The sequence below is a fragment of the Micropterus salmoides genome, unplaced genomic scaffold, assembly GCF_014851395.1.
Source record: "Micropterus salmoides isolate LMB-PRFRI ecotype aquatic unplaced genomic scaffold, ASM1485139v1 Ms_hic_scaffold_2, whole genome shotgun sequence".
Lineage (NCBI taxonomy): Eukaryota > Metazoa > Chordata > Actinopteri > Centrarchiformes > Centrarchidae > Micropterus > Micropterus salmoides.
Window position 1 is genome coordinate 53,707,990 of NW_024041150.1, and position 18,235 is coordinate 53,726,224.

Consider the following 18,235-nt stretch of genomic DNA (forward strand, 5'->3'; position numbering starts at 1 on the left):
CTTGCAGGGTACACAAAATTACCAATTTCATAAGGTACAAAAATGTACTGGCACTTAAGGGTACACAGTTGTCTCTCAAAAGGGTACCTGCACAGTGACAAGTATTTATACCCTTTTAAGTACACACCCATACTTCTTTTTCTGAGTGTGTACAAACTCTGGTAAAAGCAGTTGATAGGACTTTAATCCTAAGGGGACTCTAACCTTTCCTTTGATACAGTCGTCACTGTAAATCTAGATTGTCCAGGCTACAAACTCTGGTAAAAAGTGTTGACAGCAGGCCCTGTTAACAAGTCAACTGTGGAGAAAACAGGGACTCTAACCCTTGTAATTCTACTCGGCCCTGTTAACTGAGGATCGGCCGTGTGAGATGGTACAATCAAAAGACCACTCTAAGCTTTTTAAATAGTGTTCAATGAAAATCTTAAAACAAAGAAAAAGGAAAAGAGGACAGTTAAAGTTACAGTTCAGTGAAAGTTATCAATCTACAGCTTTAAGTTTGATTCAGTTAAAGGTAGTGGTAAAAAGAAAAGTCTTCAGTCTTGATTTAACAGTTTCAGCAGACCTGCAGTTTCGTGGGAGTTTGTTTGAAATATGTGGAGCATAAAAACTGAATGCTGCTTCTCCATGTTTAGTTTTGACCTGTCCCTGACAACCTGAGAGGTCTGGATGGTTCATAATGAAGCAGAAGATGTATTTTGGCCCTAAACCATTCAGTGCTTTAATAAGAAAAGGATTTTGAAATCAGTTATTTGACAGACAGGAAGCTAGTGTACAGACCTCAGAACTGGACTGATGAGATCCCCCTTTTTGGTCTTAGTGAGGACTCGAGCAGCAGCGTTCTGAATCAGCTGCAGCTGTTTTAGGGAGCCCTGTTACAGTAGTCGAGTCGACTGGAGATAAATGCATGTGCAATGAGGAGAGAGAAAGGGTGTCTGGAGATTAGGGTGACCTAGATGTGGGATTGGGGGGTTAAAGATGGTGAATCCTTGCTGTTGGTTTTCAGTAAGGGAGGTGGAGACTCTTTCTCTTGGCTCTGATGTCTCCCATGATCAGAGCTCTCTTCCGGTGGGAGCTGTGGCGGTTCTCCTTCAAGGTCTCTGGCATGTTGTGTTATGTCTTCTTGTTCCCTGCAGCCTTTCACTTTCTGATTTACTCTAGTCCTTACCCTTCTGTGTGAGGATGGGATGTTTTTCAGGTCATCAGACAGTGATCCAAGGTCCTGCAATAGTGGTGAAAATCTGTTCTCCTGTTGCACACTTGGTTGTTGGGTAGGTTTGTTGCTAACGCTCCCTTTCATTGCTGTCCACATCTGTGTCCTACCAAGAACAGGGGTTGAAGAGGCGCTTTGCCTGGATCAGGGTTCTTGCACCATTTGAAAAGTCAAATTTAATGCTTTTTAAGGTTTTTTCAGACCTCAACAAATATAAATTTAAGACTTCAAATTTTGAAACAATTTCTTTGATATAAGAGAGATGTGCGTTTGATCTCTTAATGAACAATGCAATGCCATATTTGGCAGTTTTACCACCACAGGTGAATGACTTTGCATATTCCGAATCGGGGAACATAGAGGCCATTAAAATGTATTTTGGGTGATCAGATTGTGATCGGATAGCACTTGAGTCCACACATGAGTAGGCTTACAGGTGTAAATGCACCCGAGACTCATTGAGGACAGATTGTAATCCAATCAGCAAAACGACTTCTGGAGGTGGGACACCATGACCACATGGATGCAAATGTGTTGTCTATCCACATACAGTTGTTGCTAATTAGCATTATTTAAAGCTGACGCTGAAGTTTAGTCACTGAAGTTAGAAGAAGTTAGACCATGGCACAAAAGCGCATTTTGGATATCTTCATAATTCCATCACAGGCTAAAAAGCCTAATAGACCTGAGGAAGAAAACTCCAGCAGCACCTCTACACTTTTGAAGTGTTTTGACTGCAGCACAAGCTAAGAAAGCTGGTTTATTATTATGCTGCCGCCGTGCAGTAAATTGGCATGTTTGCAGCTGTTCAGTCACCGTTAAACTGAAAGTTTATTTAAAAAATATTGCAGATAATTATATTTCTTTACACGCGTAGGCCATAGGCTATAGCCTATTATGCTATTATTATCAGGACTGCACCAGTATGACCAGTGGCAACAAGCAGAGAGCACCTCGGGGCGGAGGTCTCAAATTGGACTGATTTGCTTCACTTGCAATTTAATTTATTCAATAAAGTATATCTATCTATTCAGTAATGTGTTTTATACTCCTGTGTCTTGTGGTTTAGTGTTCAAGCTTGTAGTATTCTGTACCATTGTTGTAGCTTTGTGCCAATATCCTGCGTTACTCAAGATGTTTTGCATTGTATTTGTATTTGATTTTGAATCCGAGTTATTATTCTGTTTTTTGTTTTTCCGCTTGTGGTGCGTGTAGCTGTGTTTCACTTTTATTACCTCACCCATAGTACTGTCATAGGCAGGTTTAGCTGTCAGGGGACCTCGCGATTCCCAGTGTGTGTTGCTTCTGGGAAGCAGTGCACTGGCCATCCCAGGATGCACTGTCCCTGAGGTCCTCTGACAAGGACCTGCTTGTGGACAGACAGATACTGGTACACCCCAAAGACCGCACACCCAAACACAAGAAAAGCAATCTAGTGTATGTGATCTAGTGCAGTGAGGAATGCACAGACCTGTATATTGGGGAAGCTAAACAACCACTACACAAACACAAACACACAGCTCAACACAGTAGGGCTAACTCCTCAGGTCAAGAAGCAGTTTATTTACATCTGAAGGATAAAGGACACTTGTTTGAGAATCACCAGGTGCACATTTTAGACGATGGATGGTTTGAAAGAGGTGTCAGGGAAGCCATTTACACCCATATTGAGAAGCCGTCATTGAACAGAGGAGGGGGTCTACGCCACCACTTATCCCACACAATGCTGTCCTTTCATCACTTCCCAGGAAACTCCATCATTGGATTGGCTCCGCGGTTCAGTGGCACCGGGTTCACATATTACGTCCTTTTTCTTCCTAGGCTGCTTGCCGCCTTCCACCTCCAGCAATTTAATCGTAGTGGAAAACTCCGGACCCCATGTATAGGCATTCTCCCCTTTCCCAATCCACCGCACCAGCCTCAGCATCACCACCAGGCCTTACTATGGCATAGACTCATCTCCCTTCCCCCCCGGCACCACTATGCCGAGCACCAATAGCCCCATCCTCAGTCCCATATTCCAAGCACCATGCAACCCACCCACATGACACCAACCTCAACCTTCTTGCCGGCCAACGCACATCTGGCCCTATCTGCCATTACCAGCACTTCCCAGGCTTTGCCCAGACACCCGGATTCTTTCTTGAGCACTTCTCGGAATGATCTTTTACTTAGTCAGCCCAATGTTGGGCGCTAGAGCAGTCCAAAGATATTTAATCTACTCCCTTTCAAGCCTCCTTCCCAAGGACACATTTCTTTGTACATTCCAAACTATCTCCTCTACCGTTGTGCCAAGCACCTATTTCTCTCTCTTTATTTGACACCTAAACTCCCCCATCCGCATCATCCAAGGTCAATCCTTTCTTTCCCACTTACCGCTACTATCCACCGCAGGGCAGGTCGTCCATGATCACATGGTACCCAACGGCACTGGTAAAACGAGCGAGATTGCGACGCAACTTCCTTTCTTCTTGGGAAGGCATCTTTCTCTACGAAAAACCCGAAGACATCACATTACATCGATGCAGAATCCCTCACCAGTTTCAGCGACCTAAGATGTGACAGTCACATCCACCCTTACAAACCGCACCCGATTATCACCGCTGCCATTCTTTGGGGACACGAGGTCCAAGCCATTCTGGTACACATGGACAACCACACTGCCATCAACATCATAACCAGGCTCACTCCCAACCACTTGACACCACAAAGTTCACCCACGTAATGACCTTAATCTCAGCTCAACACCGATCCATCAACTGCGTCTCGTTCTCTTTCCAGAAATTCAAATCCTCTGCACCAGACTTAGATCCGTATCCCCTCAGTTTTGACCATGATCGTCACTCGAACCCTAGCTCTCCACCTGGTCTCCGCACCACAACATCAATCACCAGTAGTCTCGCTCTCATACCCTCCCATCGTTTTACTTAGTGTGGGGTAGATCAAGAACATTCCGCAGCTTGTTCAGCCTGCCATTCCTTCCATCGACATCGTGTCCTCATCCAGCTTCATCACCTATCAGCCCACACTTTCTCAATCAGAACCTCCGTCATCCACGTATACATAAGCAGGACAAACCTATTCTAAACCCTTTTCGACCCTCGAAGCTACATTCCTTCTCGCTTTCTTGGCTTCATAAGATGCTCGACATTCACCATCGCCTCATGCCCTTCCAATCATACCAGGCACGCAAGCCTCCAACAGTTCCCTTCCACTCTCAATCACTCTCAGATTCAACCTAAAATTAACAAAATGGACCATCTCGGCCTCTCTCATTCAGTTATCCTCTTCTGCTTAAACGCTCGCTGAGCCCCTTCGAACCCATCCAGACCCACGTAAACCACATAATACATCACCAGGCTACTCTGCAACATCCGCTTTCACCACTGAATCAGGCAGAGCCGTCTCACGCTTCTGGTTACAATCTCTGCCTATCCTATATATAATTCAAGATCTTCGGACCCGTACTCCGGTCACTCATTCCGTATCGGGCTGCTAGACCACATTGTCAAAATCTCGGCTGTCGCTCTTCCCATGCCTACCATAGCTACGTCCGAAACAACCATACCGACGTTCTTCAAACCAATTTCCGTTCAGTCCGTGATTCTCACGAGCCCCCACCCTGAGTCTCGACCCTCTGGGTTCCTAGCCGCTCCGGCCACCAAACCCTAAACAACCTACTTCATCCCTCCATCCTCGACCACACGAAAACACGAGTCAGATGAGTTGGTACAGCAGACCCAGATGGAAGGCTCTGATGTGGGACAGATGTTTTCAAAGCAGAGCTGAAGTTGTTTGTTTTCTGCTGGACAGGTAATTAAGTTAGTGCAACTTGTCAAATAAGTTGAGATCCCAATGCTCTTGCTATCAAGTCGCAAAGAAGAAAACTGGAGCCTTTCTCCCTTTAGTAACAACAGTGAGTGAGAAAATGGAAGTGCAACATCTATCCATCTGCAAAACACAGAGCTTAACAATGCTATAAGCAATATATTGAATAATGATTAAAAGAAAGATATTTGGCATTAAACATGATATGATGACCGAAAATCAGGATATCTCATTGATATTGAAGATTAATAAATTGAATTGATCTTCCGATTGTAAAATACATAATATGGTTAAAGTAAGATGTCTATGAAGATTCTCAGTCATCCAGGTCATAGTTATCCAACGAAGGTTAAAATGAAGGGCAACTGGACTTGGTTGAAGCTACTGGAAGACGTTTCGTCCCTTATCCAAAGGACAATAACCCCACAACACTTGAAACAGACAACAGATGGGTGAAAAACTTGTCAGATAGGGAACTCACCCAACCAGAGAAAGACGTTCTGGCCAAAGGATTAAACTTTGCCATTACACCACAGCAACTACCGATAGTAGACCTCATCACAGCCACAGAATCGGCCATTAGGAAAAACAAATTAACAGAAACAGAAGCGGAACAGCTCAGACTAAAGGTATCTGCAGCCCTTTCTAATGCGAAGGCCCCCCCCCTTCCAACCTCACCATCCAAGAAAGGAAGGCTGTGACATCCCTGAGCAAGGATCAAAACATCACTATCCTACCTGCGGACAAAGGAAGATGCACGGTAGTACTTAACACAGCTGACTACCAGAACAAAGTCAACACACTACTAATGGACACAAACACGTATGAGACACTGAGACGAGACCCAACCAGCGGATACAAGAAAAAGGCCATAGAATGTCTACAACAGTTACAGAAGGACAACACCATCACCCGGTGAACAATATTACCGTTTGTATCCTCGAGAAGCCATTCCATGCATTTATGGACTACCCAAGATACACAAAGAAGGGCCGATTATCAGCAGCATTAACTCGGTCACCTACAACATTGCCAAACACATTTCCACCATCTTAGCTCTATTGGTGGGAAACACGCCTCACCACATCCAAAACTCTATTGACTTTGTAAACAAAGTTCGAGGACTAAAACTGGATCCAGATGAAACCATGGTATCCTATGACGTGACTTCTTTGTTCACCTGCATCCCCACCATAGAGGCAGTAGAAACCGTTAGGAAACGGCTAACACAAGACAACACCCTGGACAACAGAACTAGCCTCAGCTGCAAATTACTCGACCTCTGTCTAAACACCACCTATTTCCAGTACAACGGTGGATTCTACAGACAGAAGCATGGCTGTGCCATGGGCTCACCGGTATCCCCGATTGTGGCCAACATCTACATGGAAGAAGTGGAGAATAAAGCCCTCAACTCCTTCAGAGGAATAGCACCGAGCCACTGGTACAGATATGTGGACGACACCTGGGTCAAAATCAAAAGCCAGGAAGTGCAAGCCTTCACAGAACACATCAACTCTGTGGACAGTAACATCAGGTTCACACGAGAAGATGTTCACAACAACAGTTTGGCCTTCCTGGACTGCGCTGTACACATTGAAGAGGACAGGAGCCTGCAGATTGGTGTTTACAGAAAACCCACACAAGTTTGGGTGAAGACATCATGACTATGATCATTCATAGTCATTGGGAGAGAAGGGTCAGCAAGGGGAAATGAAATGGCCAACTGAATTTAAGGATGAACAAGCTATGTGACAGTAGTCACGTAGACAGGGAAAGGGGTGGTGGCTGATTTCACAAAGAAACTCAGCTACAGAGTAGGATATATAAAGAGGAGTCAGAGAGAGATCGGGGTTATTCCTTGGCAGACCTCAGAGGCATCGGACTCAGAGCAAGACCATCACCGCACTGGACCAAGAGCCCAAGACAAGAGACTGGGATTTGAACAGCAAACAACTAGAGAACACTTCAGAGATTTCTTCAGGGGACTTCAAGAGATCGAGCCACAGAGTGTAACCACAACATCCAAACCAACTGAAGAATCATCGGACTTTGAAGATTTTCTCTCACTCAAACTGCAACGAAGACTGAAGACTTCTGAAGACAATTTGAGGGCTTTGGACAAAGCCTCAGGTTTCAACCAACACCCCAGCAGCAGAGGATGGATTTCACTGCAGGACAACTCATTCCCCTTCCTTTCTCTCCAAAAAGAACACATAAAAATATCACAATCAGGTTTTGAATTATAGAAATTTTATCAGTTTATTTAGGTTTTATTTATTTATATTTATATTTTTATTTTTTTGCATGTATTTTTTAAGTTGTATGCTTGCCCTTGCTTAATTTTGCAATGAAATAAATATATAATCACTGCATTTAAAGTACAAGTCGTAGACATTGAATTTATTTCTTCACTAAGGTAGTAATTCATTAGGTAAAGTGTGTTTAACATCTTTAAGGTTCTTATAGGTTGCTCTAGCCAACAAAATTAACTTATCCTTGGGGCCTATTTTCCTGGCCACTAAACATAATTCTAGAAACTATACCAAGTGCACTGATCAATGAGAAGAGAGCTGTCGTTAACGGGCATGGATGGGGTGGTATCTGGCTCTAGGGCTATTCAGTCAGGTGCCATTTCAGAGTAAGCAGGGTAGGCGTTCGGAAGAAGACAGTGAGAAGCCAGGCGAATCTCTTCGACACCAGCTTAAACAGTCCTCAGTTATACCTAATAGGGTAATACCCATAGGCCTTGTCAATGTTGTGAAAAATATAGTTGGATTGTAATTTCAACACTGTTCTTCAGTGAGTGTTTTGGCTTTGCTGTCAACATAAATGTGCCGTTTACGTTCATGAGACAATCAGCTGATTAATTGGTTATAAAACTGTAGGCTACAGCTCAGATCAGCATGCTTCAAATTTTACTGCCCTGGTGAATAAAAATGTAATTGGATAGTAATTTCATGTAACGTTATTCTCTAGCGCTCTGGCTTTTCTACGTGGACAGAAATATGTTGGTTACATTCGTGAAACAATCAGCTTATCAGCAATTGGCAATAAAATAGTAACTTACAACATGGAAGTTCACTGAGATGTCCCTTTATATTGCCCAGTCTACCCCGCTATACAACATTTTAATATTTATTGTCAATCCATTGCATCTTGCATTAGTCCAGAGTTCTAAATAAACATTGTGCCATAACACAGAAGACCAAGAGAATGGGTCAGTCGGACATACAGAGAGAGATGCACTTCAGCTGCAAATTAACCTAACAATACTGTTATTTGCTTCATCCTCTCATCAGAGTTAAACATTAACACTGGTTTTCATCTTTGACTAGAGAGTGAGGTGGGCAAATAAATTGGGCAGATGACAGGAAAACTGCTGACTCCAGTAAGAATAAAAGCCAAGAGAGGAGGGCATGCTTTAAAAAAGAGCTTTAAAAGGTAGTGCAAAGATGTTTGGCAACTCCGCTATGTCCAATCCAATCCATTTTATTTATATAGCACATTTAAAAAACAAAGTTTTACAAAGTGCTGAACAAGAAATAAAACATTAAAACTCATATAAAACACATCGAAACATATAAAACACATAAAAACACATAAAATAACAAGACGAAACAGCTCTCATGCTGGGTTAAAAGCCAGGAAATACAAGTGGATTTTAAGACAGGATTTAAAACATTCGAGGGTCGGGGCCAATTTGACCTGTGGAGGTAGCTCATTCCACAGTTTAGGGGCTGCTGCTGAAAAAGCACGATCGCCACTGGTTTTTAACCTGGTTTTTGGAGCGACCAGCCGAAGTTTGGGGTGTAGACTTGTAAGAGGTCTGAGATGTAGTGAGGTGCCAACCCGTTCAGTGATTTAAAAACAAACAATAAGATCTTAAAATGTATTCTAAAATGGACCGGGAGCCAGTGGAGGCCAGCACTGGTGTAATGTGTTCATGCTTGCGAATTCCAATTAAAAGACGAGCGGCTGAGTTTTGTACTAACTGTAAGCGTGATGTAAAGTGCATTACAGTAGTCCAGACGAGTTGAGATAAAAGCATGAATCACATGTTCATGTTCAAAGTGCTTACGAGATAAAACAGGTTTGATTTTAGATAAAAGCCTCAGGTGATAAAAACTGGATTTAACATTATATATCTGTTTATCAATTTTAAAACCATTGTCTATTTTCACTCCCAGATTTGTCACTACGGGTTTCAAATATTGTTGCAGGTAGCCCAGGTCAACAGAAAGGATATGACCGGCACGACTGGGTCCAAACACAATTATAATATCTTTGTAGCCTTAATATCTTTTAAACACTCTAGTAGAGGTACGAGGGAGTTTTCACCTCTTTTGATGCAGATACATTGAGTCATCCGCATAGAGGAGTAGGAGATGCCATGCTTTCTAATTATGCATCCAAGGGGGAGGAGATAAAGGGAAAAGAGAAGTGGTCCAAGCGTGTGTAGTGGTTACAGCACGTGTAAATGCTCCGTACTTGTATAGCACCTTTCTAGTCTTTTCGACCACTCAAAGCGCTTTTACATGCGCATGTGTATGTCACCAGTCATACACACTCATACACTGGCGGAACAGCCGCCAGGGGCAAATCAGGGTTCAGTATCTTGCCCAAGGACACTTCGACACGCAACCAGGGGGAGCCAGGGATTGAACCGCCGACCTTCCGATTAACGGCCAACCCGCTCTACCTCCTGAGCCACAGCCACCACATGGCCACACAGCCACACACCTTGTAAAAATTGCAGGTTCAGTGATTTGACTCCTAAAATTTTTACATTAGTTTTATTGCTAACTTCACTGGACTTGACCACGGAGCCCTACATATATAAAAATGACGCTAAAGGGTACCTCGGGTGTTACAAAGCGGCACTAAGGGATCTTGACCAAGTGTTCATATGTGAAGAGCTGGAAGTAAGAATGTGTTGTTCAAAAGACCTATTTGTTAAGAGTTGCTTTTGTTTAGTTTAAGTCTCGATCAATTATATTGTTTTTACAGTTATGAAGACGTGAAGGGTCCGGCTGTGGCTTGAGGACCAGGGGGTGTGTTGTGAGGGGGAGTCGCTTATGCCTCCATTTAAAACCCTAATCCCATTATGGGCTATTGGATCTAGGTCAAATATCAATAGGAAAGAAGACAGCATTTGAGACTGCAATCCACCAAAAATGCAAAGAAGACTGTTCTTCCTTGTCCTATGTCTGTAATGATTTGGTACCATTAATGGTTCTAATTCTACATTACAAAGAAGAAGAAGGAAGAGGAGAAGAAGCAGTCAAATGATGCAATCCTCATTACCGGTAAAGCACAATAATGTGCAAAATGTCAAAGAATGTTTGATTTGAGACAACACTACCCTGTTCATATTCACGCACTACACAAGTAAGTACATATTGTACTCAGTGTACTACATCTAAGTGTACTAAAGAAAAGTATCCCAATTGGGACACAGCAACAGTCATGGAGCTGAAACAGAAGATAAGATAAAATCCAGATTTAAGAGGTGACGGACTGAGGTGATGATCAGATCAGAGGGAGGAAGGTTATCTTACCGTGCACGAGGATCACAAACACCACAAACATCTTCATCTTCCTGTAGAAACTCCAACAAGCAACTAGTCCTCTTTAATCTGCTTCTCACTAAAGGAAGTCTTCAGAAACACAGTGAGGACATCAGTTCACAGCCAGCTGTCCCTTTCCTCCTCCTGATAATCTGCTGACTCTGTGAGCAGAAAACTGGAGTTTCACTTTAAACTGTTTCCACTGAAGCAGCTGTTGGAATGTGAAGAAACAGGCTGAGCAGCTTTCACACAAACATTATTGTGACAGACAGGTGTGGCTGCTGAGCTAACTGCTAACACACCAGCTAGCAGCTAGCATGCTGCTGTTAGCCAACAAAAATATTGCACCAAGCTACACTCACTGGCCACTTTATTAGGTACACCTTGCTAGTACTGGGTTGGACCCCCTTTTGCCTTCAGAACTGCCTGAATTATTCGTGGTATACCTTCAACAAGGTGTTGGAAACATTTCTCATATCCCAAAGGCGCTCTATTGGATTGAGATCTGGTGACTGTGGAGGCCGTTGGAGTTCAGTGGACTTATTGTCATGTTCAAGAAACCAGTTTGAGATGATTTGAGCTTTGTGAATGGCGCATTATCCTGCTGGAAGTAGCCATCTGAAAATGGTACACTCTGGTCATAAAGGGAAGGACATGGTCAGGAAAAATACTCAGGTAGGCTATCGTGTTTAAACGATGCTGAGTGTGTGATCTCTATCTCTCTCTATCTCTCTCTCCCTCTGCTCCTGAGCCCAGCCAACGACCTGCACCTCATCAGCCACCTCGTCAGCCTGCCACACCTGCCAGTATTCAACCTCATCCCTGCCTGTATTTCATCTCCGGTTCTCCACACAGCATTCTTGCTTGATCGTCGTTGCTCCTAACGCGGTGACTCTTGATCCTTCGAGCCCTCATTTAACCTGCATGATCTGTTTCCCTGTCGTTGGTTTTTCCTCAGTCACTAATCCTGTTTGTCTGTCTGTCTCTCTTAGCAGTCCCTCAACCCCTTTTTTCCTCAATAAAACCTGTCTATCTTGAGCGCAATTATGCTGTCATGTTTAGGCCAAATTCTGATCCTACCAGCTGAATGTCACAGCGGAAATCGAGACTCATCAGACCAGGCAATGTTTTTCTTCTTCTATTGTCCCGTTTTGGTGAGCCTGTGTGAATTGTAGCCTCAGTTTCCTGTTTTTAGCTGACAAGAGTGGCTACTGCTGTAGCCCATCTGGTTCAAGGTTTGGTGTGTTGTGTGTTCAGAGATGTTATTCTGCATACCTTGTTGTAACGAGTGGTTATTTGAGTTAGTGCTGCCTTTCTGTCATCTCGAACCAGTCTGCCCATTGACTGCTGACATCAACAACGCATTTTCATCCACACAACTGCCTCTCACTGGATGTTTTCTCTTTGTTGGACCATTCTCTGTAAACACTAGGGATGGTTGTTCATGAAAATCCCAGTAGATCAGCAGTTGCTGAAAAACTCAGACCAGCCAGTCTGGCACCAACAACCATGCCACGTTCAAAGTCACATAAATGCCCTTTCTTCCCCATTCAGATGCTCAGTTTGAACTTCAGCAAGTTGTCTTGACCACGTCTACATGCCTAAATGCATTGAGCTGCTTCCATGTGATTGGCTGATTAGCTATTTGTGTTAACAAGCAATTAAACAGGTGTACCTAATAAAGTGGTGAGTGAGTGTAGTTGTCTGGTCACCGTTTGTGTTTTTGTCCTTAAGGACTCCCGCACTAGGGAAACACAAGGGATTGTGGGTTGTCATTGTGCAGTATTTTGTTGGTCTGATGAGTTCCACGCCCACCATGACACCTCTCTCCATCCTGGAGGGGGACTTTAACAGATTGTTCAGGACACAAAAGAATGCCGGATCCGGCCACCTATTTCCAGCACTTAAATGGACTGAAACTGAGGCTCTGTCCTTTGGGGAATCTTTGTGTCGCAGCTCCACTGATGATGGTTTCTTACTCTCATCCTCAGAGTGGATGAAGTGATTGTGATCAGCTGTTGTGAAGTGAAACTGTGAGTTTATCAGCTCAGAGTTCAGGTTCAGACTTTGTTAAAGCAGCTCTCTGGAATGAGTCCAGATCGCCACAGATCTCTTCTGAGGAAAGAGGAGGAGCTTCAGCTTCCTCATGTTTGTCAGAGCTGTTGGTCCAGTTTCTGTCTCAGACTGACAGACAGAAAGCTGAACCTTCAGTCCTGTTGATTATCTGCACAAGAACTAAACTTCTTTATCAATCTTTAAATGACTGAAGCCGTCAGGAAACACAAGCTTTTTCTGTTCACTTTCATTCATTTCAAGAAAACATTTTAATGTCAGAGACACAAACAGCTGACAGAGATTCTTATTGTGTCCCAGCTGAAAGCTTCCTGCAGTATCTGAAATCTATCTAATAACTATTCAGCAGGTCTCAGATGAAGCTCTTCCTTCATGGTTGTGAAGATGTTGTTGAACTAACAACTCATCCTGTTTCACATCAACACACTTGGAGCTGAATGGAAAACACTGAGTTAACAGCAGTAATGAAAGCTGTTATTGTCTAAATACATTTGAAAAGGAAATGGACCATGAACACCATGGAACAGAATATTGTAGGATGTGCGTCTTTGAATGTGGACCCGGGAAGAGCAGCTGTGCTTTTGGGCTGAGGCTCTCAACCTGTTCTGCTTCAAGGGCCACCTGTTTACACCTGAGACGGGCCGGGGCCCATGAAACCAGAAGTCCCAGATGATTGTGTCTGATCTATTAGAAGTGTATTAATGAAGTACACTCTAAATCAAGTTCAAACCTTTTTTCGCAATATCGCCATCAAAATAATTTCACACACGTGGTTAAATATTGTTATGAAACAAAACCTGCAAGTTTGGTAACGACTGGACAACGATTTTCAGATAAATAGCTTTATTTGCATAATTTCACATCCAGTTATTGTGCATTTAAAGCACCCCCTAGTGGTCGATTTGAAGAAGACTTGCAGTGTACATGTGAGGTCCTTATGTAGAAATGTCCTGCAAGTTTTGCGTTGATTGGACAAACAATTTGTCATTTGCAGCCTTATTAGCACCCCTAGGTGTTAACTTTCAGGTCATGTTTCAGTTACTAATGAGGACATATCCTGAGAGTTTCGTGATGATTGTAGAATTAATGTGATTTATAGTGTAATTTGTGTAATGCTAAGCACCTGTCTTGCGCTTGTAGCACCCCCTAGTGACGTATGTACATCAAACTGTCCAGGTGTATCTGGGGCACCTATCTGAATCTGTCCTGTGAATTTTGTAAAGATTGGCCCTACGGTTGCTGATTTGTGTTCATTTATGTCCAAGTAATTGAGATATCGACGTGCTTTATACAACTTTTAATAGGCTTGATTCAATGATGATTCACTGAAAATTTGGTGGCAATCGGAGCAACGGTCTAGGAGGAGATGTCAAAAATGTGTTTTTCAAAAAAATCCATAATGGCAGAAGAATTTTATGGGCGGACCTTCATGGTCCTAGAGGCTTTTTAATAGAGCACATTGACTTGCACCTGTGTGAGAAATTGTAAGTCATTTGGCTTATGGCGTGGGAACTGAATGTATGTTATGCTTCAAAGCACCAATAGAGAACACTCTATGACCACAAATGCGTGGCAGAGCACTGTTTTGATTGTGCTAATCTTTTCTGTGATGTGTAGTTCTGTATTGCAAAATGACATGAAGACACAGAAAGCGACTGATCTTGTGAGAAAGATGTGAGGTGGGATTCGAACGTGGGTCTGAATGAAAAAAGATGCTTGGGAAACCAGCACTCTAATCAAGCAAGCTATAGAGGGAGACATCTGATAAAGCCAGAGTTTGATCATTCGTTGATGGTAAAGTGCATTTGCTTAAAAAAAGCTTTTCAGCCAGCATTTTGGTGTTTTAAGTTAGAGGACATCTTTAGTTTTTTGTTACCATTAAGTTCAAACACCATACAGGTGTTTAAAGTTGAAACCAATTATCACTGCTGCAGGATTCAAACTCATGACTGAAATAAGAGGTGCTGTTTCACGACCTGCAGTCTAACTGTGACACCAGCAAGCTTGCTAGGACTGTGATGATGTGATCCTTTGTTGATACAAAAAGTGTATTTGCTTTAAAAAAAAAAGACTTTCAGCTATCATTTTGTACTTTTTAGTTAGTGCTTGAGTAGCTGAGCATAAAAATATACTGTACATCTTGTGTCAAAGCTCCAAACAGGGAGTTTTTCCTCTACAATCAAAGACAATTTCTATTACAACTTATTTAATTGTTGATAGCTTAAAGACAAGTGTTTAAGTTGAATACTCAAAAATTAAGTTGCTCCAACCATATTTTTCTTATTTAAAAGTCATTTTATGTAATATTTCCTTAATTACATAATCATGAATGCAGGATTTAAGCTAAAAAACATTGTAAAATTTAATTTTGCTCCATACCGCTTCACACCGCGTAGCGGTAGAACCCTTCTATGTTTGTGTGTTTTAGTTATTATTATTATTATTGTTTGTTGTCTTGCCACCGAATTTTCAGTGAATCATCATTGGATCAAGCCTATTAAAATTTGTTTAAAGCATGTCGATATCTCAATTACTTTTAAAGATATGGACCAATGAACTTTGAAAGGGGCGTGGCTCTGGACATAAATGACCACAAATCAGCAACCGTAGGTCCAATCATCACAAAACTGACAGGATATGTTCAGATAGGTGCCCCGGATATACCTGGACAGTTTGATGTACATATGTCCCTAGCGGGCGCTACAAGCGCAAGAAAGGTGCTTAGCATTACACAAATTATGTGGATGTGTTCTCGCACAGACTTCACTCTGTAAAAAAAAATGTAGACTATTAACTTAAGTCACAAGTCACGGTGGATATTTTATGTACGGACCAAGTAAAGCAGCAGTGAACACACAGGGTGCAGATGTTGGTTTCAGTTGTTTGACAGGCTGCATCATTAATCGCGGGAGGAAATATACAGAAAAAAGACGAGTTCTCAGTCTTTTAGGTGGGGGTTTTACAATCACGATGCCGGCTCAACATCGTGATGTCTGTTGCCAATGGACGATGGCATTGTCTATCAGCCCAACCCTAACTCTGCCACTACTACTTTTATCTCTCTCACAGAACTATCCACAGTTTTGGAAAGTGGTTAAATATAAATAAAAATTTAAATTTAAATTTTACTCACCATAAAATGTCCTTTTATCAAGCTTCTTCGGTCTAGTCCACAATACACAGTCTTACTGTCTGAATTTGTCCAAGCATGTTAAGTGTGTAGACGTGGGTAGGTGAGGGAACTTGGGAATTCTGAAGTCAAGGTGGAGAAAAATTAAGTTATAAAGCCAATTTTATTAAGTTGCTGGAACTTGAATTTTGTTGTAAACCCATCAACAATGAAATTTGAGTTAAAATTACCAGCAAACTTAAGTTTATGTAATTACCAACATTATTATTTAACCACAAGTTTGCAACTTAGAAAGTTTATATAAATCAATAAATTAGAATTTTTATCTTGCAGCCATGCAATTAATCAAGCGGTGGTAACAGGTCCCCTGAATTACTTTTTAGAGTGTAGGACAGAGCCGCTCCCTGGTGTTCAGGCAGGAGCCCTCAGATTAATAAAGACAATAAAACCAACAGGTTCTCTAACAGTGTGTGGCTGTGTGCCAGAAGCCAACAGAAAACCAGAACAGCAGGACGTTCTCAGCCAAAAGACATTATTATTATTATTTAACCCAACAGGCCGACAGCTCATGGAGACAGAGTTCAAACTGTTCTCTGTGTTCAGTGAGTAAAAGAGCTTCAGTCAGCTGTGACTTGGGAACATCCTGGTTAATATCTGACATATACCAGTCTGTGATGATCCAGAAGAACTCCTCATTCTGCTGATTCTGCTCAAACACCAGCTGGAGTTTCATGTAAATGAGCTCTGCTGACCAAAAAGAAGAGTAAAACTTGTGCTGATGAGCTGGAATGAAGTTGGCTAAAAAGCTGTTAATTTATACTTCCTGTTTTATAACCAGTCAAAGCAGAGCGGACAAAAGCGTCCCGGTCGACGGGAAGATGAAATAAAAGCACAGGTTTAAAGCTGAAGGACCAAACTCCTGTTGTTGTTCTGTTTGACTTGTTGTTGTTGACGTCTCCTCATTTACCATGGAGTGATAAATCTTAGACACATCAGACTTCACTCTCTCCTCAGTCATCACACATGGAGAAAATATGGCCCCACTCTGCCACATGGGGGCGCTGTAACCAAAGTGTTTCTGCCTGCTGAATCCATCAGTCTCACAGCTTTAGATCCGTTTTCATGATGCTGAGTGGAGAAACGCTTTCTATACATTGGAGGTTGTATTTACAGTTTTCCTCCTCAGAGAATATTCATGCTTCTCAAAATGATCCATAACTCGTCTCCTCGCAGCACCTGATGCATCTCTTGTTGTTTTCAGAAGAAGGACCAGAACAGGCGCTGGACCACAGAGACACATCAGCGGCTTATCCAGCTAACTTCAGCTGAAACACACCTTTAAAATAAACTGGATTCAACACATCTGATCTTTGATGTTTGGTTTCTAATGCCTCCGGAAAGATGTCAGAGGCTGCAGTGAAGGTCCTGCAGCACCAAACATGGGGAGGCCACCTACTTATACTGATGGGTCAAAGATCACACATCAGTGTTCAGAGCAGAGCTGGTTGCTGTTATGTGGACATTAAGGTGGGTTGAAGATAAACAGGAGCATGCAGTTTTATTTAGTGACTCAGCAGCAACTCTAATCACAATTAAAGAAACTGAATCCAAGGCCAGGCCTGATCCACTTGTGCTGCAGGTGTTGTGTAGATTTCACAAGGGTATGGGTATGAGCAGGGCTTTCTATGGCTTCAGCACACATGGGTGTGGAATGAGGAGGCAGATGAGGAGGCAAGGAGGAGGTGCAGGAGTGCAAATTAATTCACAGTCTGGGTCACTGGATTACACAGAAATAATAAACAGGGCAGTAAAATAAATGTGACTTAAAGTGATGGGAGGATGAAAGGAAGGGGAGGACATGTTATTCAGTCCAGAGAAAGAAAGGGTCCCTTTTAAATGCAGGAGTTCTGTCAGACTGGGCTCTGTGGGCTGAGGAGGGGGCTGGCTCTGATTGGTTAACATCCTGATGGAAAGGTGAATGTAGAGGAAACAGTGAATTCAGTTCATTACTAAAAGTCTGAATCTGGATACTGGATTATAGAAGAGGACACAAACATGTCATCAGTGAGCAGTGAACAAGCAGCGAGACGGCGTAGATGCGTCTGGTCTGAAGAAGAACTGCGCATGCTCCGTGCTCACTTCAGTGCGTGGTGCCGACAAGATGCAGCATCGAGCAGCTCCGGACAGAAACGACCTGGACCCGGACCGGACCAGCCAGGAAGTCAGCACTGGGGTGAGTACACGGGCTTCTGGACCGAACCGGACCCGGTGTCGGGCCGAGCTCTGCGGCAGCTGAAGCGGAACCCTGCAGGTCTCGCGGTGATTTGATTGTTTTGATCCAGCCTGGACTCTGGAGGGAGAGCGGAGCCTGAATTAACTGGCGATAGTCCCAGATGTCGCGGACGTGGATCCGGGATCCTG

General features: G+C 42.9%; 1 protein-coding gene across 1 annotated transcript in view; it reads right to left on the bottom strand.

The window, feature by feature from the left end:
- LOC119912640 overlaps window positions 1-10,760 on the bottom strand; it is a 33,463-nt gene extending 22,703 nt beyond the window's left edge. Inside the window, exon 1 of the mRNA XM_038731924.1 lies at window positions 10,603-10,760. Within this exon, the coding sequence (XP_038587852.1) occupies window positions 10,603-10,639 (37 nt within the window). The 5' untranslated portion in view covers window positions 10,640-10,760. The remainder of the gene's footprint in view (window positions 1-10,602) is intronic.
- Window positions 10,761-18,235: the final 7,475 nt, after the last annotated feature.